Source organism: Tasmannia lanceolata, unplaced genomic scaffold (genome assembly GCF_043159265.1).
Source record: "Tasmannia lanceolata isolate RefF3 unplaced genomic scaffold, GAP_Taslan_0.1 ptg000026l, whole genome shotgun sequence".
NCBI lineage: Eukaryota > Viridiplantae > Streptophyta > Magnoliopsida > Canellales > Winteraceae > Tasmannia > Tasmannia lanceolata.
The window spans coordinates 5,981,158-6,007,492 of record NW_027518703.1 but is presented as its reverse complement, the minus strand read 5'-3'; the positions used below and the strand labels follow the sequence as shown (position 1 = coordinate 6,007,492).

The 26,335-nt window shown below is 41.6% G+C and overlaps 1 protein-coding gene across 1 annotated transcript; it reads right to left on the bottom strand.

Annotated features, from left to right (window-relative positions):
• Positions 1-10,219: 10,219 nt before the first annotated feature.
• On the bottom strand, positions 10,220-24,899 carry LOC143858592 (uncharacterized). The gene is made up of 3 exons (XM_077369274.1): positions 24,463-24,899; positions 10,649-11,099; positions 10,220-10,568 (listed from the first exon to the last, which is right to left on the bottom strand). Exons 1-3 carry the CDS (start codon positions 24,880-24,882, stop codon positions 10,354-10,356), a joined length of 1,086 nt encoding a protein of 361 aa, XP_077225389.1. The 5' UTR covers positions 24,883-24,899; the 3' UTR covers positions 10,220-10,353.
• Positions 24,900-26,335: the final 1,436 nt, after the last annotated feature.

Genomic DNA, 26,335 nt, shown 5'->3' with positions numbered 1-26,335 from the left:
AAACTCGGGTCGGGTTGTGTTCGGGTTGAGTTTTTCAAACCCGGGTTGGAAATCGGGTCGGGTCGGGTTGAGGGATTGTGCAACCCGACCACAGTGAAACCCGACATTTTTAATCAATTATTTTTTTTTAAGCTTAAAAACTCGAGTTGGATCGGGTTGAACTCGGGTCGGGTCGGGTTCGGGTTGGAAAAAAGGGTTCCTCGGGTCGGGTCGGGCAAAGTTGCACCCCTACTTGGTTTCGAGAAATTATATGGTTGCCGACCGTCAAGTCTCATGAAGGTTATGCGATGGAAGTACCATCCTTGATATTTGATCCAACAGCAGCGCAGCCTCTTAAAAAGTGCGCTGCTGTTGGATCAAATATCAAGTGTCGTACCGCTATGACGGTAATTGACGGTCGGGCATCATGTAAAAACCCGTCCTTAGAACTGGTCAGATTTTCAAACAAGAGCACTACTAGGAAAAGTGGAAAACGGAATCCCGTTTTGGGAATAAAAACGGGCATTAACAAGTGGAGCCACGTCTACTAAAAGACAAATGGAGGAGGTCAAATCCTCATAAAAGCAATAAATAAACATTGACAGTTTTCAATGGCCCACACCGTGAATTCCACCATGTTTCTGCATCTGTTCCCTTCAACGGCTGATACTGAGAGTTTTCACTCTAGCCTTTTTCCCAAGTAGCTCTTTCTTTACTTCATCCCTTCGAACCTTGTCTAAACATCAAACTTGCCAATGCCCAACGCCTCAATGTGATCGTGATGGCGGATCGTAGGATTCAAGACTGATCATATCGATTAATCATGTCTTAATTGATCAATTGGGTGCCATTGTGATTGATCGGAGCGAGGCGTGAAACTCATTTTCAAATATTTTTCTTCTTGTCCTTCGCATTGCTTATCATTATTAACCACTTCATATGTCTCACTTTCAATCCATGAAAGTTGAATCACGTTCATTTTGGCTTACATCAATCATTTTTCTCTTCCTTCCCTAGTGTGTTTTGATCTCGATGGTATAGCACCTTCCTCTGATGTCATATGGTTCAATTTGCAGTGGTTTTCATATGGACTCCAATGAATATTTAGAGGGCACATTTTAGATTTTATTTCCACAACTCGCTCTACTATTCCAAGGATATATTTTACTCTTTTATTTCCAATTCTTGTAGTTTTTTCCAAAGCTAGATTAGCCTTCTTTCTCCCCTCTAAACAAAGCTTGATTTGAAAGAAAATCAATTCAAAAAATTGCGTAAATGGTCGAACCCGACATCACTTTTGGTCTGTTAGATTAGTGCTCAACTGATCGATGGAGTAAATAGTTATATTCGTAGGTTTTTAATAGTTTCTTTGGATTGCATTTCATGTTAGAGTAATTAGGTCAAGCAAGAGGTTGCTTGAAGCATTACACCCAAGGTATCTAATTTGGAATACCAAGTTTGGTTCCTCCAGCCCTTATATATATATATTAGATACACTAGGGTTTTAATAGGTTAGTGGGCTCTAGCCCAAATAGGCCCACTACACCGGTCCATTATCTTATTGGGCTTATATTAGAACATACATGGGTTATATTATATACCCAACAATCTCCTTCTATGTTCTACATATAGCACAATCCAATAGATAGATAGTGTAATGTTCAAAACAAAATATCGAAGCATCCACATCACCATATGGTCTATATCATAAAAGATCTGTAATCCAACTGAAAACACGAATCCTTTTATGAGAAACCAAGAGTTCTAGATATACAACAAGTTAAACTCAACCAAAGGTAGTTTCACATATAAGTGAACCCCACTGATCTTAAAGGAATTCATTCATGGGGTATGATTCTCATCGAGATCCAAAAATAAAGTTCCACAAAAAAATTGAACTCTATACATACTGAAATAAAAGCATAGTCTTTATGACTTTAGAAGATTTAAGTAAGTCATCTTCATCAAAGTCCAAATCAAGACAAGCTCCTCATTTTCGCCAATCCCTGTGATTACCAAATATGGATTGCATGAAAATGAATCCAACCAATAGTGTAAACATGAAAGTATCTAGTTCTACCTGAAGAAGAACTTAGTGCAATTCCATAATTTACGAAAGTATCTAGTTCTACCTGAAGAAGAACTTAGTACAATTTCAAAATGGCTGAAAAGGTATCAGTATCACTCTCTCCATAAGCATCATTGTCAAATTTCAATAAAGAACAAGACCTAAACAGCTTCTTTTGCAAAGAATCATTCATCATTGTCAAGTTTCAATAAAGAACAAGACCTAATAGTTTCTTTTGCAAAGAACCATTTCATGTTTCTTTTTAGAATGTTACAGTCATCTTATCCATATTTGAGTTAAGTTGTATCATCAAGTTTGGAATGTACAACCTTTCCCAAAAAGGACATGTCATCAAATATGGAATGACACACAACAACTGTAAACATCATCAAAAGATATCAAGTGCCTATCTTGGCCAAAAGGGAGATTCAAAAATTCAAAATAACATGAATGTAGGTTAAGTCTTGTCTATACAGACTTTAACCCCATCTCCCCCACAGTTTTGAATATTCGATCTTTGTTCAGTCCCTTGGCGAGAGCATCGACCATATTATCCTTCGATCTCACATCAATCAAAGTGATAATCCCGTGTTCAATGAGATAATTCAGCATGTCATGTTTCAGCCTAAGATGTCTCCTCTTACCATTAAAGAGTGAGTTCTTCACAATCGTAATTGTAGCTTGATTATCACACAACACACTTAAGGAACTAATCCTTAACTGTGTCAGTGGAATGTCCATAACCATAATCAAAAGCTTTATCTCCTCTGCTTTCATTTACAACTAAAGCTAGAGCATAAAGTTCAAATTCGACTTCCACACAACAGCAGTAGATTCGCTGTCCCTTGATTTTGATCCCCATGATTCATCAGAATATTCTTCCACGAGAAGTGCATGGCCACCATAGTTTTGAGCATACTCTTGAGTACACGAAAGGTATCTCATCAGCCTCATAAGGGCATCTCTATGCTCATGGCCAGGATTGCTAGTAAAACGACTCAGCATGCCAACTATAAAGGCTATGTCTGGCCTAGTGCAACTCATAGCATACATGAGACTACCAATCAGTTGAGAATAAGCTAACTGATTCCCACTGTCTCCTTCATTAGAGATCAGCTTCTTGGTATAATCAAATGGTGTCTCAATCGGTTTGCGCTCACTGCATCCCCATAAAGAAAGTAGTTTTTCAAGATAATAGGCTTGGCGAAGGGAAATCCATTGCCGGTCAAAACTTACTTTCATACCAAGAATGGTGTCGACAACACCCAGGTCTTTCATGTCGAATTCTTTACCCAAGGTTAGTTTCATATGACTCACCAGAGAGAGAGATTGTGGAAACAAGAATAAACATCTATATACAAGCAAATAATCATGACCTTATTCGACACAAAATGATAGTAAAGGCATTTATCCGAGTAATTGATTAGAAAACCCAAGCTCTTTACTACCTTGTCAGATTGTTGATGCCACAATTTAGGTGCTTGTTTAAGACCATACAAAGATTTGTGTAACTTACAAACTTTGTTCTCGAAACCTTCAATGACAAACCCTTCAGGTTGGTTCATGTAAATTTCCTCTCACAGTTCTCCATTGAGAAAAGTTGTCTTTACATCCATTTGATGCACAATAAAATGCTCAATAGATGTCAAAGCAAGAAGAACTCTTATCGTGGCCAAATGACAGACCGGTGAAAAGACATCAAAGTAGTCTATCCCACTCACTTGAGTATAGCCCTTAGCTACTAAACGTGCTTTATATCGAGCTATGGATTAGTCATGATTAAGTTTCTTCTTCAATATCCACCTACAGCCCACAGTCTTAGCCCCTTTTGGCAAATCGATTAGCTACAAAGTTAGATTTTGCAACAGAGAGCTCATTTCATCATCAATGGCTTCTGCCCACAACAAAGAGTCCCTAGATCTCATCACTTCCTTATAGGATGATGGATCATTCTCTAAATGGTAGGTCACAAAGTCCTCACCAAAAACTTTGGGTACTCTATCTCTTGTAAAAACTCTTACAGGAACTAAATTAGAAATCAGATTGGGACAAGTGTCAGAAGTAACTAGTTCAGACTCAACCGGCAATTCTGTAACCATCTCTGTATCGCCTGGTATGGTCAAACCCTGATCTCTGAAAAATTTATTCTCAAAGAAAACTGCATCTCGAGATTCTATAACCATATTGGTTGATAGATCCAAAAACCGAGCAGCAGCACTATCTTCTGCACCTCCAAAATAAACACAAGTGTTTGTTCTATTTCCCATTTTAGGTCTCCTAGGCTCTGGTATCTTTACATAAGCAATACAGCCCCAAATCTTAAGAGTGTCATATCTACAAGGATGCTTATGCGATAACTCATACAGAGTGGAGGAGCTTTTGAGTTTAACACTCTATTTTGGATGTGATTTTCAGTCAAAGCTGCCTCTCCCAAAATACAACTACGCATGCCAGCTGACATTAACATGGAGTTGAACACTTAAGTTAACGTCCTGTTCGTACACTCAGCTATGCCATTTGATTGAGGCGAGAGAGGAGCAGAAGTTTCAAGGATTACGCCCTGAGAGGCACAGAATTCCTTGAATCCTGTCAATGTGTATCTTCTACTTCTCTATCACTCCTAACTCTCACACTTGTCAAATGTAATGGACATATATAATGGTATCTTATGAGTATTAGTAAGTGAAGACCATTTTCTGATAGTGCACATGTCCCAATCGGTTGTGTAACAACTTAGGAGCAATTAGCGATGAACTATCCTAACTAACAGTCTCATTATCTAAACTCAAATCAAACATACCATCTATCAAATATGCACAATCAAAATAGTATGAGTTAACAATCAAAAGTTACTCTACCACACAGAAATGAAGTACATATGCCAACATAGTCTAAAAGATTAATAGAAATTAAATTCTTTTGAAGAGCAAGAACTACTTTAACATTTTTTAAAGTTAGTATTTGTCCTGAAGAAAGGTCCAAGTTCGCAGTACCAGCGTGAGTCACCTCTACCTCTGCTCCACTAGCCACTGTAACGGTTTCTTTCGCGGCAACAACATCAACTAGTAGTTTCTTGGAATTACAAACATGACAAGTGGCTCCTGTATCTAACCACCAATCTGAAGAAGTACTGGTCTCATGATTGCCCAACATAGCAACAAAACTCTTAGGCTCAGTCTTACCCACCATCATATGAGCTGCCTTCTGTGGTGTGTCAGATTTAGACTTGTTAGGTAGACTACAATCTGGCGCAAAATGATCACATTTTCCACAGTTGTAGCACTCGCCCTTCTTTTCTGGAAGATAGGCTTTTTGGCCTCCATCTTGGGATTGTCACTTTTAGGTGACTTGGATTTTCAAGGAAATTTCTTGGGATTTGTTACCGCGTTAGCAGCAGACTGTTGCTATCTAACCATCTCCAAGCTATTCCTAGCTCGATTCTCATCTTCGATTCGAATGAATCGTTTGAGGTCATCCAGTCACACTTGCACCTTTTTCCTATACATTTCATTTTTAAAAGAATGCCATTGAGATTCATCGACTTCTTCATTCATTCATGTCAGCAAAGGTACTCAAAACGGTGTAAAAATAATTCATATATTTTAGACCGAATTGAGTCTTTTACTTCCATGAATTAAACTCAGATCCACCAAAGGGTTGAAGTGTGACCATCTCAAAGGGAATAGTAGTCTTTTCCATTTTAGACTAACTACAAAAGTAAATATGGAAAGAGTGCACCTGATTGGCGAATCACGAGAACCCAATCCAAGAGTCAATTTCAAGACCCGAACCGCGAGAACCGCAACGAGCAGCGTGAATCTGACGAAGAGAAACCCAATCCGCTGCAAGACGTCTCTGTGTGTTGCACACAAGAGAAAATTGCCAATTCGGTAGCTGAATATTCGTGTCTACAAAGCTTGAGAGAACGTGGGTTCTGTTCCAAGCAAATCGACCCAAGATTTCAGCCCAAAGCAAATTGTATTTCAACAAATCCTCCTAATAAGAACGATCTCCCCAAAACTAGTGACTCAAAACAGTAGAATAGCCACCAATAAGAGTCGTTCCCACAAGAACTCCCAACAGCCAATCTTGATTAGCAAAGGGGGTTTTTGCTTTTCTTTTCCAAATCTCCTTCTTTGGCACTAATGGATGAGAGAGAGGGACATCCACCAAGTATTCCACCGACTTGATTTCACCACCGTTTCTGGCAAGCTTTCAACCGGTGGCTGAAATAGTCGTTTCCGAGGGAGAGTAGAACCCACACCCAACCAACTTTTTGGGGGGAAGTAACCCACGGCCAATCTTGGAAGGAAGTAACCCACGGCCAATTTTGGGCGAGAAACCCTCGGCAACTTGGAATAAACCCAATTGTTTTCTGTTGATCCAACGATGGATTAAAACCACGTTGGTATGAGGCAAAAAGAGATTCGGTAGATTCAACAACGAGTTGATCTCGCCCATAAAGAGAGTCGGTTGAAGCTGCTGTTGTTAGGTGGAGAGAGAGAGACAACTGAGACAAGCGCACACCCACCAAGCAAATTTGTTTCCACCGTTTGTCAAAGAAGAGAGACAACTGAGGCAAGCGCACACCCAAATCGATTCACTGATTGAATCCAACGGAAGAAAAAATTCTCGTTAGTGTAGAACCACGCCCAAATCGATTTTTCGAGGGATAAAAACCCAAACCCAAAACGATTAAAAATTAGGGTTGCAGAAAAATGCTTCAAGATTGTTAGAGTAATTAGGTCAAGCAAGAGGTTGCTTGAAGCATTACACCCAAGGTATCTAATTTGGAATACCAAGTTTGTTGCCTCCAGCCCCTATATATATTAGATACACTAGGGTTTTAATAGGTTAGTGGGCTCTAGCCCAAATAGGCCCACTACACCAGTCTATTATCTTATTGGGCTTATATTGGAACATACATGGGTTATATTATATACCCAACATTTCATACATTTGTTTATCTTGCATGTCTTATTCCTGAACTGTGGATACTAAGTAATGTTTGAATTTGACATACAATAATAGATCTCATCTTTCCTCCTCGAATTGCTCCTTTAATCTTTTCATGTTTAACAAGGCATTGTTTACCCTTGTTTTTTAATCTGAATTCGTCCACGGAAGACCTAGTTACCAGACAATGGCCTGGTGATGCAGGAGAAGGCGCAGAAAGCGATGTTCAGGAAGGATTTGATTCACAATGACAAATTCTAAACAGAAGAATATGTGTATGGTAACGTTTGTCACTTACTAAGTTCAGAATTTTTGAACTAGTGTGGGGAAGCTTTCGGTTAGAGGTTGCTCTTTCAATTGGGGTCCAATTGTTAGATATGCAGAGTCCTTGAGCAAAGGACTCTCTATGGACTTAATCTCAATTATCAACAGTGACTGTCAGCTTTAAAATATCTCGTAGTAGTGGCTTCCTTGGATTCAATGGCCAAGAATTATTCCTCCATGGTAATCTCTATATTAATATGCCCGTAGCTTGTGCGTTCTGAATTGTATTGGATATGATGACTCTAATAACTTGTGCCTTCTGAATTGTGTATGATGTGATGGCTTGAATAATGCTTAGTGGAATTGGTATTGGATTACGGTGTTCTAGATAGTTCAAGGATAAACGAACAACCCATCAAACAGTAAGCATGCAATGGAGCCACCAAACTCCAATCCAATAGCTGTTGGCTTTCACATAATTTCTCTAAACCACAATCAAAGAAGTGACCAGAGACTAAAGGCATTCTGCTTGCTAATTGGAATTTTTAGGAAAGTTGAATTCCTATTAATAACTCCCCGTACCTTAATCAGACACAATCAGAGATATGCATCAAGACATTCGACACTTTCTTTTATATGCAACAGCCTTAGTTCTTGTTCAAGTCTCTCAGAAAGGATCTGAGCAACCTTCAGAGATTCATGGATGAAGTAAAACTCTATTGAAACTTAACATCTGGCACCTCATATTAAAACCTACCTAACAGTGCTTTGCAGAAATTTTCATGAACTGTCCAATGGATATCGGGGAAGAGGCATCCATGAAACAAATAATAACATACATAATAAGAATTCACTAAATTGATGGTATAAAAACATGCAATTCAGATATGCATTCATGCACAGAAACGGCTAAATTCTGCACTTTCTATTTAAGTTTTGGGAGAAAAGAACTTCTAGCTTAGGTCATGATATGAAACTGTAGATCTCCCGATGAGTGTGCCTCCCAAATTGTAACGAGCAATTAGTGGAATCTAGATCTAATCAATCACTTAATTCAATCACTTACCCCTATCTCACCACTATGGAGTCACCGATTTGTCATGAAAAAAATTTCCCAGTGGCCAGACATGCCCTTAGTGTTCATTTTTCAGTGGAGAATAGAGATATTTTTTCTTTCTAATGAGTTATAGAATGAGTGAAAGGTATAAAGTTGAACATTTGTTCATTAGAATGAAAATGATGGATCGTAGATGGACGATAGTTGGAGTCGTCTGCTCCCCTAGGGTTCCGTCATCTGGGATCCCTAGGAAGAGCATCAAGTTGGCGCTTTCGAACAGCTTGATGCACGATCTCCTTTCAACCCTTTGAGCGAAATGTGGCAAAAGGAAAATCCATGGACCGACCCCATTGTTTCCACGCCATAGGAACTACAAGATCACCCCAAGGACACCATTCTTTTAAAGGGTTGATCCCATTTTAATGTGTTTTATCTTAGAGTCCATCATCACAATGGCCACTCCATTTATTCGATAACTACCAGAAGGCTCATCAGACACAACCCACCTAGAGGTTAGATGTCTTGAACCTAGCATGAGATTGGATCGACTCTGTTGGGCTTTGTATCCCCCACCAATTTTTGTAATCACGTAGTCTCTCTGTTCGCTTATGATTTTGTTTCACAAGGGACTCAAAGTAGAATGAAAGGATGGATGCTCGAAGTCAGTTCTTTCTCCACCTGCAAAAGTTAGTGGCGATTTGGCTTTCTTTGAAATTGCCCACCAAATCCCTATATGGAGCCAATAACTAATGAGAATAACAAAATATTGTTAAACTTAATTTAAATTCCTTCTCCGAGCATAACACAGGCAATCTTGCTAGTACTAGTACAAAAGGAATACATATTATCAACCATTAAAGTAGGATTTTTAACCAAAGGTTATGGTAAAGATCCTCAAAAAAGAATTCTCAAAGGATCACAGGAGTCCTCTTTATCTTAGTACCGTTACTAACTTTATCTTCATGGTACCATTTCAAAAAAAAACTTTATCTTCATGGTTTCCAACTTCATCTTCGTATTTAGAGTTTCAATCAGTTTCCAACTTTATCTTCCCACATCTTGCCACACGGCTTCCATTTGTCATCTTTCTCTTTGCACGTGGAACTTTATCCTCACCATCAAGTATCCCAAGCCGCTTTCGTTTCATTGGGGTGAAGACATTGTTCAAAACCATTTTGGATGTCAAAGAAGCTTTCAGCAATTCGCGAGCCTGCAAATCACAAATGGAAGTATAGTTTTTTTGACGTTTTTTTGCGAGATTATATTAGAAGAGGGAAAAATACAAGAGAGGCTGAAGAACAAAGAAAAACAGAAATCTAGTTAAGAAAACTAAGTCTGACCCCGAGAAAGAACAAAAGTAGAAAATTACACGAACAAGAAGTCAAAAAGGGGGAAAAAATCTGTATTGCAGAGCTGCCGAGGCACCATCGGGAATAGCCTGGATGTAGAAATATGAAAGATCTCAGTAAGTGGTGCCTCTGTTAGCAAACAGTGCATATGGAAGATATCCTAATGGATCACAGACAGAAGTTACATTATTCTTTCTAAGTATCTGGAAAAGTGAATGAAGATATTACATTTCTGAGAAACTAATCTAAATCCAGATAGGGGACAGCAGGTAAATTGGAGGTATCAAGCTGATAACAAGTTGATAACAGTAGCCCAAGAGAACGTTATTGGCACCACGAAGAATGCCACCACAGCCAGAAAGCCCCGAACAAGATTTGGCTGGAGTTTAGTTTGATCCAACCCACATGACGGCGATTCCATAAGAAAGCAAATTCTGGGACTTGTCTCCAAAGAGGGCCAAGTGTGAGGAGCTTTCGGCAGATTTCAGAAAGAGGGAAGAGGCCTTAGGACTGGTTAAAAGCATAAATGCACCCATGAAAGAAAGACGAAAAAAGTGTGGAACATGATTTTTGTGACCAAGGACTATAGAGCAGACTGCTGTTTGGCCACCATAGCAATGAAACAAATCAACACCAACACACCTACATACCAAATATAAAATCGTACGAAAAATTGGATTTTACCTCTCCTCTCCAACACTTACAACCTGCACCTCAAAGTCGCTCAATGGCAAGTTCAATTTTTTGAGGAGAGAGATGGTGGCACTGAGGGAAAATGGTTTCACATCCAAGTCGTCAGTGAGCATGAATGTTGCAGGTCCCTTCACGAATCCTCCTCCACTCTCTGTAATCCCATTGGGGGACTTGGGGTTCATGGTCTGTAATATTGAACCCTCTAACCCAAGAATTCCGAGAGTCAGCATCTGTATTACAAGAAAAGCAAGTAGAAACCATATTTGTGGCAGCGACACTTACCATAGGCGGGGTTGAGTGGAGCAGCTTCCTCGATCTGCAGTAAATTGTTCTCACAGACAAAATGTGATGCAAGCTTTGGGTTGGTTAGTTCCGGAGTTAAATCACAATGAATGAGACCATCGGCGATTAAATCTTGGATGCTCATGTACAAGTTATCTACACATCCTAGGGAAGAACATGTACCCAAAAACTTTACTACTGATCCAGCAGGAAGGGTGAGGAAGCTGAACAAAAGGTCTATGAAATCTTCCCCGGCTTCTGCATACAAGACCTTGCCATTGGACTTGCTTAACAGAAGCCTCACCCTCATTTTCTTGTTGCCACTTCCCAATGGAGATGACATTATGTGCCTCTTCATGACCTTTACAGCATCTGTAGTCTCTCTCTTTGACAAGAAAACATCACTCAAAGGCGTCTTGGAGACCAACAAGCATTTGAGTAGATCCAACACCTAAACATGTCAGTGGGAATGAAAAATCATAAATTTTCAAAGATGGAACAATCATAAGAACATTTACATTGCAATTTACTGTGGCCAGCTCCATTGATCTGGTGGGGCAGCATTATTTAATCAAGGAGTTGTTTAACAGCATAGTAACATCAAATCACAGTCACGAAAGAGAAAGTAGGCCAGAGCACTGATGGTTTAATATAAGACCCAACAAGAAAGGGCACATATCATAGAGGCCAAACTAGAACATCATAAAGAGACACATGATCATGGTCTCCTCCTGAACTGGCAACCCATGCATTAAGACAATGGACTAAAAAAATTAATGGTTTAGCTTTTCTTAGCGACACCCTAAACGAGGCTAGAAGGATCAAAGGCCTCAGATTATTCAATCAAGATATTCTCACCGGCATTATGCCGGACTTATAATTATCGTTCAGACCAATGGATCCGATCATGGCAATTATTTTAAAATTTTTAATTTAATAACACGTATAAATAATTACTATAGAGTTTTAGATGTATATAAACAAGTTTTGTATCAAAAATAGACAAGAGGATGCTATTTTTTAACCCATTTCTTTATTCCATCATTTTTATTTCAGACCTTTTTTTTCTCCTTTCAACGAACACCAAATTATAGACATCTTAACCCCCTCATTTTGGATTTAGGGTTTTTTGCCATCACACTTTTGCTATCTGGGGGCATGACACCCAGTATTAGTGTTTCCAATTGGATTTACATTTACTTTTACACATAAAGGACAAGTAGGACAAAATTCTTAAGGACTAATATCCCCACGACCACGTTTTGATAATGGAACTGTTAGACATAGTGGTGTAATTACATACCCATTTTAGGGTATTTTTGTCACTTTGCTTCTAACCCTAGTCACACACTTAGATATGTTATGAAAGGGAGAGAACACCAACTCTCTCCTTCTCCTCCATCTCTTCTCTTCTCTTCCCTTTTCTTTCTCTCTTTTACTCATGTTGGATAGAATACCATTAACATGGTATCAAAGCTAATGGTTCCACAACCGACCTTCTCCGTTGAAGCTGCCGCCGCTCCTCTCACCATTGAAGACGCCGCCGCTGCCCCTCTCACCGTTGAAGACGCCGCCACTGCCTAGCTTCACCGCTGCCCTCTCCTTGCCACCCGACAACTGCCACCCCTCCTCCTCTTCATTATGCCATTCCCACAACCCCCAAATCCCCATCTGAGACATCTGTCATTGTCTCAGTTCCGAGTTATCAGTTTTACACTTTTCCCAGTTGTTATATGTGTTTACAGTTTATGCACTTCAAGGTTTCCCTATAATTTTCCAATGCAATCATAACCAGCATCATTTTCAGTTCCTTATGTGGCATTATTTAACCATTTATACAGCATTAACCATTAATTTAGCAACATGACTCTCCACTTTCAGTACTATCTTGTCAAGTGGTGTCGTCGACCAGATTCCAATACCGCTTGGCTTACATAGGAGCTTCATCGTTTGGACCATGACATCTTAGAGCAGCACCACACTCTTCACTCTCAAGAGGAGAGTTCTTTTCAACAAGGAGGAGTTAATGGGGATCATAGACATCCGCTGCGGGTTTATTCTGGGTGAGGCCGCACTCAGGGGGCCCCGTAGGGATCTTTTTATTGTTCGTAGGGATATTTTATTATTTTTAAGGATGTTTTGGAGAATATTGAGGCATTTTTAGGGTTATTTTGGTCTTTTATTGCCTATTAAGGGTATTTTAGTCATTTATTGATTATTGGGTGCCTATTTATAGGCCAATTTATAGATTTTTGTTAATTTTTTTCTACTTCTCTTATTTCTTCTTCTTCTTCTTGTCTCTCCCTAACCTACATCAAGTTGAGGTGAGACGGAACCAAGGAAGCAGGATTCTTCCCTGGGAGCCTTCGATTCCCGCTCTAGCAACCTTGAGCAGGATTCTTCCCTGGGAGCCTTCGATTCCTGCTTTCGATTCCCGCTCTGGCAACCTTGGACGGAACTCCCTTGAGATGGTTGGCCATATCTTTGGCCTCTAGAAGTAATTCCTCTCTTTTAGGACCTTGAGAAGTGTCGCTTTGAGAAGCATTTGGCCACATCCTCTTCAGAAATGGCATAGCAAGTAACAGCATATTCTCTTACACATTCTTCCTGAAGGAATTTTTTAGTCATGAACTCCAACAAGTCAATTGGCCAAATGAGGAGGCTAGTGGAAGATCTCATGTGGATCGATAGGTGGCACTCGGGGTGCCCTATTCTTCCTTGTTTCCTTTTTCCTTCTCGGTTTTGTATTGGGTCGAGTCCACCTTAGGCGTCGATCAGGCAGAGTAGGTTGTTACGAAGGGTGACAACCGTCCATACTTCATGAACAAGTGTATGTTGCTGTGGTGGTAGAGTGGTGCACCCAGTTGGAATAAATTGTTCGCTCAAGTGGAGAAAATCCTGCCCCCTGCGCAATAGTCTTTGTACTGGAGGCGATGATATCTCTATGCCTCGACGGGGTGGTGTTGGAGTGAGAGAGATGGTGTAAGGGACGAGCTGGATCATAGGATTCAAAAATGACCATTGTCATTGTTGAGAGCAGAGAGAGAGAGAGAGAGAGAGAGAGAGAAGAATGATAGGAAAGAGTGAGTTGAGATAGCTCCCCTTCACTTATGCATTTATATAAAGGTGAAAAAAGAGTACAATAAAAAAAGTGCTCTTAGGCACATATACACTACATACACATGCTTCTAACCCCCACCCTCCCCACCCCCTTCCAAGCTGGAATGTATATATCATGCATTCCTAGCTTGTTGCAAATATCACTCAGTTTTAAATTAGTGTATATCTCTCCATGTTGGATTCTATGTCGCATGAAGTGGCAGTCCACCTATGTGTTTGGTACACTCAAGAAAGATTGGATTGGTGGCAATATGAAACGCAGCTTTGTTGTCGCAATACAACCGAACTAGTGACGATGATGAGAATCCAATCTCAGCTAGAAGAGAGCGCAACCAGATGAGCTCACTACCAGTGTGTGACATAGCTCGGTATTCGACTTCGGCACTCGACTTTGATACAACATTTTGCTTCTTACTGCGCCAGGATACTAAATTACCTCCAACAAAGGTACAATACACAGTCGTGGATTGTTTATCAGCCGGTGACCCTGCCCAGTCAGCATCACAAAACCCTTCTATCCTCTGATGGCCATTTCTCTTGAAAAGCAGTCCTTTCCCTAGAGTGCTTTTCAAATATCAAAGAATCTGAATGACAGCTGCCCAGTGGGAGGTACGAGGAGCACTCATGAACTGGCTAACAACTCTCACTGCATATGAAATATCTGGGCAATTGACTGTGAAGTATATAAGCTTCCCAACTAGCCGTCGGTACTTGCTAGGGTCATCCCACAAGTCGTCCTCTTCTGGGAGCAGCTTTGTATTTGGGTCCATGGGAGTAGCAGCTGGTCTCATACCCAAAGATCCTGTCTCATCTAGTAAATCTAATACATACTTAAGCTGTGAGAGGGACAGACTACTACCCGAGTAAGCCACCTCAATCCCCAAGAAATATCAAAGACGCCCAAGGTCTTTTGTGGAGAATTCTTTTTGAAGAAAGGCTTTCAACTTCTGTATACCAACTGTGTCACTCCCTGTAATAATAGTCATCAACGTATACTATTAGAAGAACATGCCCAGCAGCAGACTCATGGCTAAAGACGAAATGATCAACGACACATTGTTTCATGCCAAACCACATGACAGCATCACTGACCTCCTAAACCATGCTTGAGGAGATTATTTTAGGCGATAGAGAGACTTCCTCAAGCGACACATTGAGGAAGACTTCTCCCCCTTAGCAACATACCAAGGAGGTTGCTCATGTGCACCTCCTAAGTGAGGTCACTGTGAAGAAAGGTGTTCTTCACATCTAGCTAATATAGGGGCCACTCACGGTTGACTGCTAAGGAAATCAACACATGAACGAAGGGAATTTTCGCGGCAGGAGAGAAGGTCTCAGTGTAGTCGACCCCAAATGTTTGTGTATACCCTTTCGCAACTAAGCGCATCTTTAAGCGCTCAACCGTGCCATCTGGCAAGTACTTGACGGAGAAAACCCATCGATACCTCACTGGATGAGCGACAGAAGGAAGAGAGACCAAATCCCAAGTCGGATTGGTCTGAAGGGCACCTATCTCAAGGTCCATAGCAGCACGCCAGCTAGGATGAGCAAGGGCCTCGGCGACGGACTGCGACAAGGAAACAAAAGACAAGGAGGAGACAAAGCTACGAAAGACAGGAGTAAGATGGTCATAAGACACAAAATGAAAAATAGGATGGCGGTAGAGCGAGAACGGGTACGGGAAGCAATATGGGAGTCTACAGGAACATCAAAAGAGGGAAAGAGAGGTACCTGAGATGAAGGACCCGGTACCCCCGGCAGAAAAGACATGGCTTTGAGCGTAGGAGTAGGAGGAGGACGATCCAATCGCCGACGTCACTGATAGACCTACATAGGTGCAGGAGAAGGAGCTGATGTCACTTGCAATTGAGAGGAAGGGGGGTCAACAGGGTCAGGGAGGACAGGTAGAGGAAGAGGAAGCTGAGGAGCGGAAACAACGGGACTGCTCACAGCAGGAGCAGTAAAGAAGGATGTAGACTCAAAGAAAGTGACGTTTGTGGAAACAAGGAGCCGACGAAGTCGAGGACTGTAACACCGATAACCTTTCTGGGTATGAGAGAAGCCCAGAATGACACAACGCTCCACCCGAGGATCCAATTTATCTAGACCTTGGGTAAGGGAGTGAACAAAGCAAACACAACCAAAGACCCGTGGGTAAGAGGAAAGAGATCATGATGAGGATGTAAGATTGAAAAAGGAGATTTACCATCAAGGACGGAGGAGGGAAGCCGATTAGCCAAGAATTTGGCGGTAAGGATGGCATCGCTCCAATAGGGTTTAGGAACCCGCATTTGAAAGAGGAAAGTGCGGGCTATATCAAGCAAGGAGCAGAGTTTCCGCTCGGCTACACCATTCTGCTGAGAGGTGTATGCATTAAGAGGACTGATGGATAATGCCATGAGAGGAAAAGAAATCCTGAAAGACATTAGAGGCGGAAAAGTATTCCCGAGCATTATCGGTACGCAAACATTTAAGACGACAGTCATACTGGGTAGTGATCTCGGCATGGAAAGTACGAAAAGCAGTAAACACGTGGGAACGATCCTTAAGAAGAAAGTCTCGGGTCATACAGGAGAAATAATCAACAAAAACAATGAAGTACCTATAACCGAGAAGAGACATAGCGCGAGAAGGACCCCAGAGATCAGATTGTACTAATTCAAATGGACTCGAGGCGCGGCTAATCACCCTAGACGGGAAGGAAGTACGATGGTGCTTCCCAAGCTCACAGGCCTCGCACTGAAAGGGCTGAATAGGGCCAGGAGGAACATAGGATTGTTGAAGTCTCTAAAGGAAGGGATGGCCGAGACAACATTGTAATTGATAGGTATCAACAGAACTATGGAAGACGGCACGAAGAAGGTCACAATCAAGGTAATAGAGACCATAAAACGCACAGCCTGAAGCAATAGTCTTCCTAGTCGAAAGGTACTGAAAGACACAATGGGAGAGGAAGAGGGAGACAAAACAACTATGACTCTTGGTAATTTGGTTCACAGACAGTAGATTAAAGGACGACTTAGGAACACAAAGGACTAAGGACAAGGTAAGACCAGAGTGAGGGGAAACAGTGCCAATACCAGAGATGGGTGCAGTGGTCCCATCGACCAAGCTAACAGTAGAAGCAAGCTGAGGAGGCTCAAACGAGCGAAGGAAAGCGAAGTCACCCGCCATATGGTTGGAATCCCTGGAATCAATAATCCAAGAGCCAGAGGTAGTAAGAAGCAAAATAGGAGAACTACTGGGCTGTGAAAAAGGGGCAATATGGGTCCGTCGCTGTGCACGAAGGCGCAGAAACTCATCATAGTCAGCCCTGGAGAGAAGGATTGGCTAGTGGAGAGGGAAAACAACCACCGCCACGGCCGGAAGGGCGATAACGAATATACGTGCCAAGAATAGAAGGACCAATCGAATGGAGGACGCCGGTGCGGGATAAAACGGACCCGTCAAAGGGAACGGAAGTCATAGATGGAAAAGGAGCCGCCGCAGGAGAGGGATAACAAGAGAAGGTATCCGAGGGTGGATGAGTCGATCCGATGGTAGGAGTCGAACTAATAGTGGGGCCATGAAGATAGGAAAAAAAGGAGAGAGACACATGCACCACAACAATGGCAAAGAAGAAACAATAGCTAGGGGAAGAGTCACAAGTCAAAGCCCAAGCATGATACCGCAGCCCCAATGAAGAGACATAGGAGAACGAGACACAGGAGAACAAGCCAGGAGGAGAATAGAGGCTAGTAGACGGAGGCATCACCTCACTCAAACATTTTAGGAAACATGTGGCGTGCACCTTTCATAGCAAGGTAGAGGGCATGAAAAACTAAGGAAAAGAAAATGAAACAAAGAGAAGAAAAGGGAATTAGAAGGCCATAAGGCATACCACAGCTCCAGAGAAGAGAGATAAGGGAGGTAGACATGAGACAAAGAGGGAAGACTTGACTAAAAGCAAATTTGCAAGTACCAGTGTGACATCCCCGATGTCGTTACATGTACATTAACCAAATCGACAATTCAAAGATCAAATACTCTTTAAAATAACATAAAATGAGCCAACTTAAAACATTTCACATTTTATATAAAAGCCTGTCCAATACAACATAATAAATTTACAAGTCCAGCTTTTACATCCCATACAAGTTTTGTTCCTTTATACAATAGTCATTAAATATAAAGACTTTACAAAAGAAAACTACTAACACTAACACTAACAAAGCACAAACAAACTGACTCGTCCCTGTAATTCCCAAAAAGAAACAGCTCTCATGTGCGATGCTCCTCACTGATCTGAAAAATTGTCATAAGACGTAGGATGAGCGACACAGCTCAATAGATGCTCAACTTACTCAAAGAGTGTAGTACACTTTTGAGGTTGAGTGAAAATCAGTATTCTATCGAAAGTATTAATCCAATCTATCACTAGCAAATCCAAATGTTCAATGATAAGAATTTAAACAATAAAGACAATACGATATAATGACAATAAGCGGAAGCACGTTAAGCATTTCACTTAGCAATTAAAGTCAGCGATTCACTTTCGAATAAAAAGACAATACACCACGAGTAAGATTCAAAGGGTTTAACAATTCCATATTTAAGTAAATCCAATCCCACAAATACACACTTCAATATTTATATATTTTACTTGATATTCAATGAGAGATGATTCCGTAAGCAATGAATAAATTTAAGCAAAGCAGGAATGCAAGCTAAGTAACAAGAATTGCATATAACAAACAAAAGCAATCCAAAGGCTCAATAATAAGATACTAGACAGTATATGATATTAATGACAATAGGTGAAAGCATGTTAACAATTCTCTTAACAATGAGAGTTATCAGTTCACTTTTGAATCACAAAATAATACACTACGAGTACGAGTCAAAGTTTAAACAAATTCACATTTTACTAAGAAACACTTTAATATTATATCCTCTAGTACACTTCAAGCAATTGGGCAAATCCCCTTTTTCAATACATAAACCTGCAACATTTCAATACTATATACTCCTACACACCGCCAGCCAACACTCCAATGAACACTTCAATATTATTATCCTCCTACACACCCGCCAGCCAACACTCCAAGCAATAGGGCAAAGCCCGATAAACACTTCAATATCAATAAACACTTCAATAATATTATCCTCCTACACACCCGCCAGCCAACACTTTAAGCAATAGGGCAAAGCCCGATAAACACTTCAATATCAATAAACACTTCAATAGTAAGCCTTCCATATCAATAAACACTTCAATAGTAAGCACTTCAATATTTTTATCCTCCTACACACCCGCCAGACAACACTCCAAGCAATAAGGCAAAGCCCGATAAACACTTCAATAGTAAGCACTTCAATATTTGTATCCTCCTACACACCCACCAGCCAACACTCCAAGCAATAAGACAAAGCCCGATAAATACTTCAATATCAATAAACACTTCAATAGTAAGCACTTCAATATTTTTATCCTCCTACACACCCGCCAGCCAACACTCCAAGCAATAAGGCAAAGCCCAATAAACACTTCAATAGTAAGCACTTCAATATGTTTATCCTCCTACACACCCGCCAGCCAACACTCCAAGCAATAAGGCAAAGCCCGATAAACACTTAAATATCAATAAAAGCTTCAATATTTTTATCCTCATACACACCCGCCAGGCAACATTCCAAGCAATAAGGCAAAGCCCGATAAACACTTCAATATCAATAAACACTTCAATAGTAAGCACTTTAATATTTTTATCCTCTTATACACCCGCCAGCCAACACTCCAAGCAATAAGCCAAAGCCCGATAAACACCTCTTATACACCCTCCACCGAAGGTCGAGTTTATCCCGACCAGGACATAAATGATGAACAAAACTGACACACCCAAAGACTCGAGGAGTGAGAGGGAATGGCTCCTGCTGAGGATATAAAACCTTAAAGGGAGAGGCACCACGAAGGACAAATGATGGTAGAAGATTCGAAAGAAAGCATGAGTCAAATAGCGTCACTCCAGAAAGATTTAGGAACCCCCAGAATAAGGTGCGAGCCACCTCAAGTAAATAACGTAATTTCCTCTCTACCACAGCATTCTGCTGAGAAGTGTAGGCACCAATCCTTACGAGCCACTTCAAGTAAATAACGTAATTTCCTCTCTACCACACTATTCTGCTGAAAAGTGTAGGCACAAGAGGATTGGTGTAGAATCCCATGAGATGAAAGGTAATCCTGAAAACCATGAGTACTAGAGAAAAACTCTTGAGTATTATCAGTACGGAGACATTTAATGTTGCAACTAAAATGATTCTTTATTTCAGCATGAAAAGCTTGAAGAGCAGACAACACCTGAGAACGGTCCTTAAGTAAATACACCCATGTCATACGTGAATAATCATCAATAAAAATAATAAAATACTTAAAACCGTTGTACGCGCGACCCTAGAAGGTCCCCATACATCAGAATGGACTAATTGAAAAGGACCAGCAACTCGACTAACGACTCGGGGAAGGAAAGGACAACCAGTGATGCTTCCCGAGTTCACAGGACTCGCATTGGAATGATAAAATAGAAGCAGGAACAAGAGAAGTCTCTTGGAGCCGCTGAAGTGATGGGTGGCCAATGCCACTGGAAGGCATCCACAGAACTATGCAAAACAGTAGTAGAAGGTCGGCAGTCAAGGCGATAGAGACCATCCACCTCACGTCCCGATCCAATCGTCTTCCTAGTCAAAAGATCCAGAAACAAACAATAAGAAGGGTAAAATGAGATGGAGGAAGATGTTTCATGAGCTGACTAACAGAAAGAAAAGTGAAAGAAGACTAGGAACACACAAAACAGAAGATAATTGAATACTAAAGAGGGACACACGGTACCAATACCAGTGATGGGAGTAGTGGACCCATCAGCTAGGGTAATGGTCTGATAATCAGATGGAAAAGAGCGAAAACATAAGAGTTGAGATGAGTTACCAGTCATGTGATTGGAGGCCCCGAGTCAATAATCCAGGACCCGGAGCTAGAGAGTAAGGTCGTGGGTTAACTACCTGGCTGAGCGAAGCCTACAGTGGGAGGGCGAGTACTCAGACGAAGGCGCTGTAACTCCTCATAATCCTCCCTAGTGAAGTTGAAGGACTCATCAACAGACGCAGAGGCGGCACTAGATGGAGGACGAGGTGCCTCGGAGGAGCTAAGCTGTCGTGAGATGTACTGAGCGAGACTGAGTCAGGATGAAGAGTGTAGCAAGTCTAAATCTGATGACCATCACATTGACAGTGGGTACAATAAGGATGACCACGTCCACCACCAACTCGCCCACCACCACAGCCACAGCCACGGCTTCGTGGAATGAACCACCACCACGAACATAACGACTACTACTGTCGCAGGCAGCGAGAGCAGAACTATCAACAGGAAGCCTCGGCGGAGGCTCGCCAAGACACTGTTGTGCACGTGAGTAGGCCTCAGTCAGTGAGTGAATGTTGCCAGAACCAAGAATCTGATGGCGTAGATGAGTGAACTCAGGGCCCAAGCTATCAAGTTAGTGGACCACACGAATCTGTTCCCGCTGTCGGCGAAGAACATTAATGTTAGAGGTAAGAGGCATAGATATGTCAAGCTGCTAACAGAGAGAAACAAACTGGCCATAGTGAGCCTCAAGGGACATATTGCCACGAAGGAGCCGCATCCACTCAGAGTACCTGCACAAAGACGCGTGAGGTTATCAACCCCAGAATATGTCAAAGCAGTGTGATCTCAGATCTGCTTCGCGGTCGGTATGGTAGAAAAAATAGATGGTGTCATGCTCTGCCAAAGGAGAGTCTAAATCAGTGTGTCCTCCTGTTACCAACGAGCGTATGTAGGATCTTTAGACGTTGGAGGGTCCTGACGAAGAAAACTGACCTTGCCTTGGCCAAGAAGATATGTCTCAATTGCAACTTTCCATGATACGTAGTTGGTCCCATCAAGCTTGACAGTAGTGAGATGTGGGTAAGAGACTTCCATAGGTGCCAAGGTAGAAGAAGAGGAGGTAGTCGAAGTGGGTGTTTGGGCACGGACTTCAGTGGTCATGCCCAGAGAGGGATCCGCAATGACAAGTGGCTCCATAATGACAGCAAACGACAAGGAAAGAGTTGAGAGGGACCACACAGAGAGAAAAAGAATGAAGGGACCAACTAGCCGAACCAATGGCTCATATTGCGGCTTTGCGAACAAGGGACAAGAGTGGAGAGGGAGCCATATAGAAATCGAGACAAGCCGCGAAAAAAATATCAAGAGAATTGAAATGAATCAGCACATAAGGGAAAATACTAGGATTAGAAAAATAAGATTAGGGTTTCTAAAAGAATTTGGGGGGTTCTAGACGTCGGATGGGGAAAGGGAAGTGGGTGGCTGATGATGATGACAGGGAGGGAGGTGGGGAAGGGAGGAGTGGGGGTCCTGGAAGACAGAGAGGATGGGGGGCAAGGGTTACTATAGGTGCAAGGAGGGGAGGGATGAGTGTTTGTGGGGGGGGCTTTCTGTAGGTGGAGGGGAAGGGGCGGGGTGTGCCGTAGGGCAGGGAGGGGACGGGGGAAATTGCAGAGAGCAGAGAGAGAGGTGCAGGGGATTCCGTAAGACAGGAGGTGTGGTTACGACGGGAAGAGGGGGGGTTGCAGACGAGAAGAGGGGAAGGGGCGATGGGAAAAGGGGGGTTTCCAACAGAAGAAGGGGAAGGGGAAGGGGGCTTACCGACGGAAAAGGAGGGGAAGCCGACGGGAAGGGCAGGTGGGGTTGGTGTTGCCGACGGGAAGACGTGGGGTGGAGATGGTGAGGAAGAAGGTAGTGGAGAGGAGTGGTGATGGAGAAGATGGAGGCTAATGGCTGTCCCTAGAGATCGGAAACCTAGGGCTCTGATACCATGTTAACAGAGATTAGAGAAAGAGAATAGTGAGTTAGGGCTAGGATCCCCCTCACTTAAGTATTCATATAATAAGATAAAGGCGTACAATGGCTATAAAAACCCAATGATCAAAGCTTATTGTAACAATATATAAACCAAATGTTAGGGTTACGGTTTTGACTTTTTGTGTGTGTGTGTGTGTGTGTGTTTTGGCCAAGAAGAGAGTTTGTAGCCCTAAACCGAAAAAGTGAAAATCTTGCCCCCGTGGAGATAGGCACTGTCGAACCACGCAAATCCATGATTGTGTTCTTGCATCGTTTCTTAAATTTTTTGCTGCACATCATGTTTGATCCATAATCGAGAAGTTATTTCTCGATTTTTTTCTACAAACTGGTATCAGAGCGATCAGGTTTTGGGCGATTTCAGCGATGACGAACGCCAAGTTCGAGGTAGAGAAATTCAATGGGACGGGCAACTTCAGTTTGTGGCAAACAAGAGTGAGAGATCTCTTAGTTCAGCAAGGTCTCGTGAAGGTTTTATTAGGTAAAGACAAGAAACCGGAAAAGATGAGCAACGAAGACCGAGAACAGTTGGATATGAAGGCGGTTAGCGTGATCCGTATGCGTTTGGCGGATGAAGTTGTTTACAACGTAATCAGCGAAGAAACTGCAACTTGGATTTGGCGCAAACTCGACAGTCTCTATAGGGAAAAATCACTAACTAACAAGTTGTTTCTCAAGAAGCAACTATATGCTCTTCTAATGGAAGAAAACTCAAGTCTTTTGGGGCATCTCAATACTTTCAACATGATGGTCTCGAAACTGTTCAACGCTGGAGGCATGTTGGAAGAGAAGGATAAGGCCCTTATTTATGGGAAGAATACTCGGGGTTTCCAGGGCAACGCCCCGGAAGGAAAATTTAACTTTCGCATTTCCTCTAAAGGATATGTTAATAAATTTCTTCATGTAGTGGCATTGATATATAAACCACAAGTTAGGGTTACGATTTTGAGTTTTTTTTAATTTCTTGGCCAAGAAGAAGAGAATTTGTAACAAACAGAAATACTAAAATCTTCCCCACGTGGACATAGGCACTATCGAACCACATAGATCATGTGTTTATGTGTGATTGTGTTCTTGCATCGTTTCTTGACGTTTTTGCTTACACATCATATCACCATTTTTATATTTCTCCTAGAAACTGTTTATGAGCTCGAGCTCGGATAAGCTTATCTGAGATCGAGCTCCAAAACAATGTGGGCCCACATTTTTTGGGCGATCCAAACCATTCATTCGAAAGGCCCTATCATAGATAAGGTGTCCACAAAAAATCAGGTGGTTTGGATCATCCTAACCCTTATATGTGTGGAGGGAAAATGGGCAGATTTGTGGAGAAAAACAGTATCTGTCCATTTTGCCCTCCACTTTTGGATGAGTTAGGATCATCCTAACTCATCCACAAATCGGCCCATTTTTCCCTCCACAAATGGAAGGGTTAGGATGGTGCTAACTACCTGATTTTTTGTGGACACCTTATCTATGATAGGGCCTTTCAAATGAATGCTTTGGATCACCCCTAAAATGTGAGCCCACATGAGTTTTTGACTTATCTGAGCTCAGAAATGCAATAGACGATTAGGCTAGGAAAAGACTGGTTTACATGAGTTTTTCTTTATTAACTACAATACAGATTTTAACTCACGGCCATCCAAAATGGACCACCTGATGAAGGTTAGTTTTGAAGAGATCCAACAGGCCACATACCATTTTCTCAATTAAAATCTCAAGTTTTAACTATAAGATCTTAGTGTTGTAAAAAAATTACCTTGTCTTCTCCAACATTCAAATTGATTTCCTCTAGGACTGTCATATCTGTGATACCAAGCGATTGAATCAGGACCAAGCTCCTCTCTGTAGAAACAGACCTGATAAACAAGTCATCGCTGATCATGAACCTCTCAATTCCTTCCACAAACACTCCTTCCATCCCTTTAACATCTACAATTGGAGACATCTTTCTATCCATTACTTGCCCACAACGACATCGAGCATTGCTCACCATACTCAATAAGTTATGGCTCCTCGTTCCAAAACTCCAATCAGGGCATGTGTAATTTGTAACTTTGGTGTCCTTTAACTGTATCGGTAACTCCATACATTCAATTTCATAGGCGCTTCTTGGACGAAGTAACATACTCTTACACGCCTCTGTTTGTAGATATTGGATGTCAAAATTCTCTACCATCTCGTACAATCCATCAATACATCTGTTGGAAAAATTTGTTGAGGGTACTGTTGATGATAGAAAACAGAAACTTGATGCTTCAAGGCGTGATATCACTTTCCTTAAGACAAGATTCGCCCCCACTAGTAGTGTGCAAAGGGGATCCGCGAATTGCCTCCAAGATACAATGAAGCCTAGTAGGGAAGCCCTACTAATGTTTGATGACGCGTAGCACTAGCGGAATCAAACCCGAAATGCCCTTCCGAAATCTCAAGCCTTAGAGAAAACTCTAGATTCTGTTTCTGCAGAAAAACAGTATCTAGAACAGTAAACAAAAGAAAAACAGTATGTAGAAATACTTGGGGATTTTTGTAGGAGTGTAGAAGAGAGTGTAAAATCAGTCAGAATTGCCAATTCGATTTTTTTCTTAAATGACTGAAGTTTGCACATATTTTATAGACCATCTGGTGTCTTTTCAGTGTGAAAAACACCTCTACAGGGCACCTTTCCAGAATGTTTGAAATCTGACCGTTAGATCGCACCCATTGATATTGAATGGTCCTGATCGATTCTAGAGGTGACTGTTGGTTTGAGTAAAACCTCTCTAATCAAGTGCAAAGTGTGCCTAAAAAAGCGCCACTATGCGCCCTATAGCCCATTGCCCACGCCGCGCGCGCGCGTGCGCGTGCGCGTGTGCGAACGGTGCGTTGCACCGTCCCGCGGGTCCAACCATGGGTTCAACCCAATGTGCAATCAACAAGAGTTAGAAAAGGTAGTGCTTTATAAGCCCTTCTCTTTCTTTTCTCTCATCCGATGTGGAACTATCTTTTTCAACTACACTTCTACATCCTTTTGTAAAAGCAAATATTTCCAAGAAAACATTTTCTTTTTCCCAAACGCTTTTGATAAAACATTTTCCAAAACACTAAAACATGTAATATACATGATTTTGAAAATGCAAAATCACTAACAACATCCAACCCTAGATTGCTTTCCCGTGAGTCGAATAATAGTTCCCAATGGCATCGTTAGGAAACTTAATAGAATATTGACAAAATCCTTATCAGATTCGGCAAAGACTACCCGATTCTTCTCCTTGTCCACCACAAGCTTTAACCCAATTGATTTTGAAGCCATGGATGCAAAGTCCCAAAACCCTGCAACTTTCGTGTTCAATGGGTTTTTTTAGTTCTCGGCTACACGAAAGGGTTGGCTTTCCACTCTAAAGTGGCTTTGCTTTTCTTCTATACGACATGATTAAGTGGTGTTCTTTGAAAGGAAAAAACTTCAAAAACGCGTTGGCGTTGAGACAATGACAGTCCAAATTACAAGACAGCCCCTTTCTTAAGGTTTAAGTATATGACTTTCCTAAGCAGCATTCACTTGGGATCTAAAAGTGTGTAAATTCAAGATCCTAATTGCAACTAAATGATGCTTAATGAGTACCTAAAAACCCTTATGCAAAACACTTTGT

Excerpts from the sequence above, each read along its gene's own strand:
- LOC143858592 (XM_077369274.1), bottom strand. The coding sequence starts at position 24,882 with ATGGTAGAGAATTTTGACATCCAATATCTACAAACAGAGGCGTGTAAG. Across the intron at positions 11,100-24,462 it reads TGAATGTTGGAGAAGACAAG|GTGTTGGATCTACTCAAATG; the intron begins GTAATTTTTTTA and ends TGACATGTTTAG. Across the intron at positions 10,569-10,648 it reads TCCACTCAACCCCGCCTATG|AGGGTTCAATATTACAGACC; the intron begins GTAAGTGTCGCT and ends TTCTTGGGTTAG.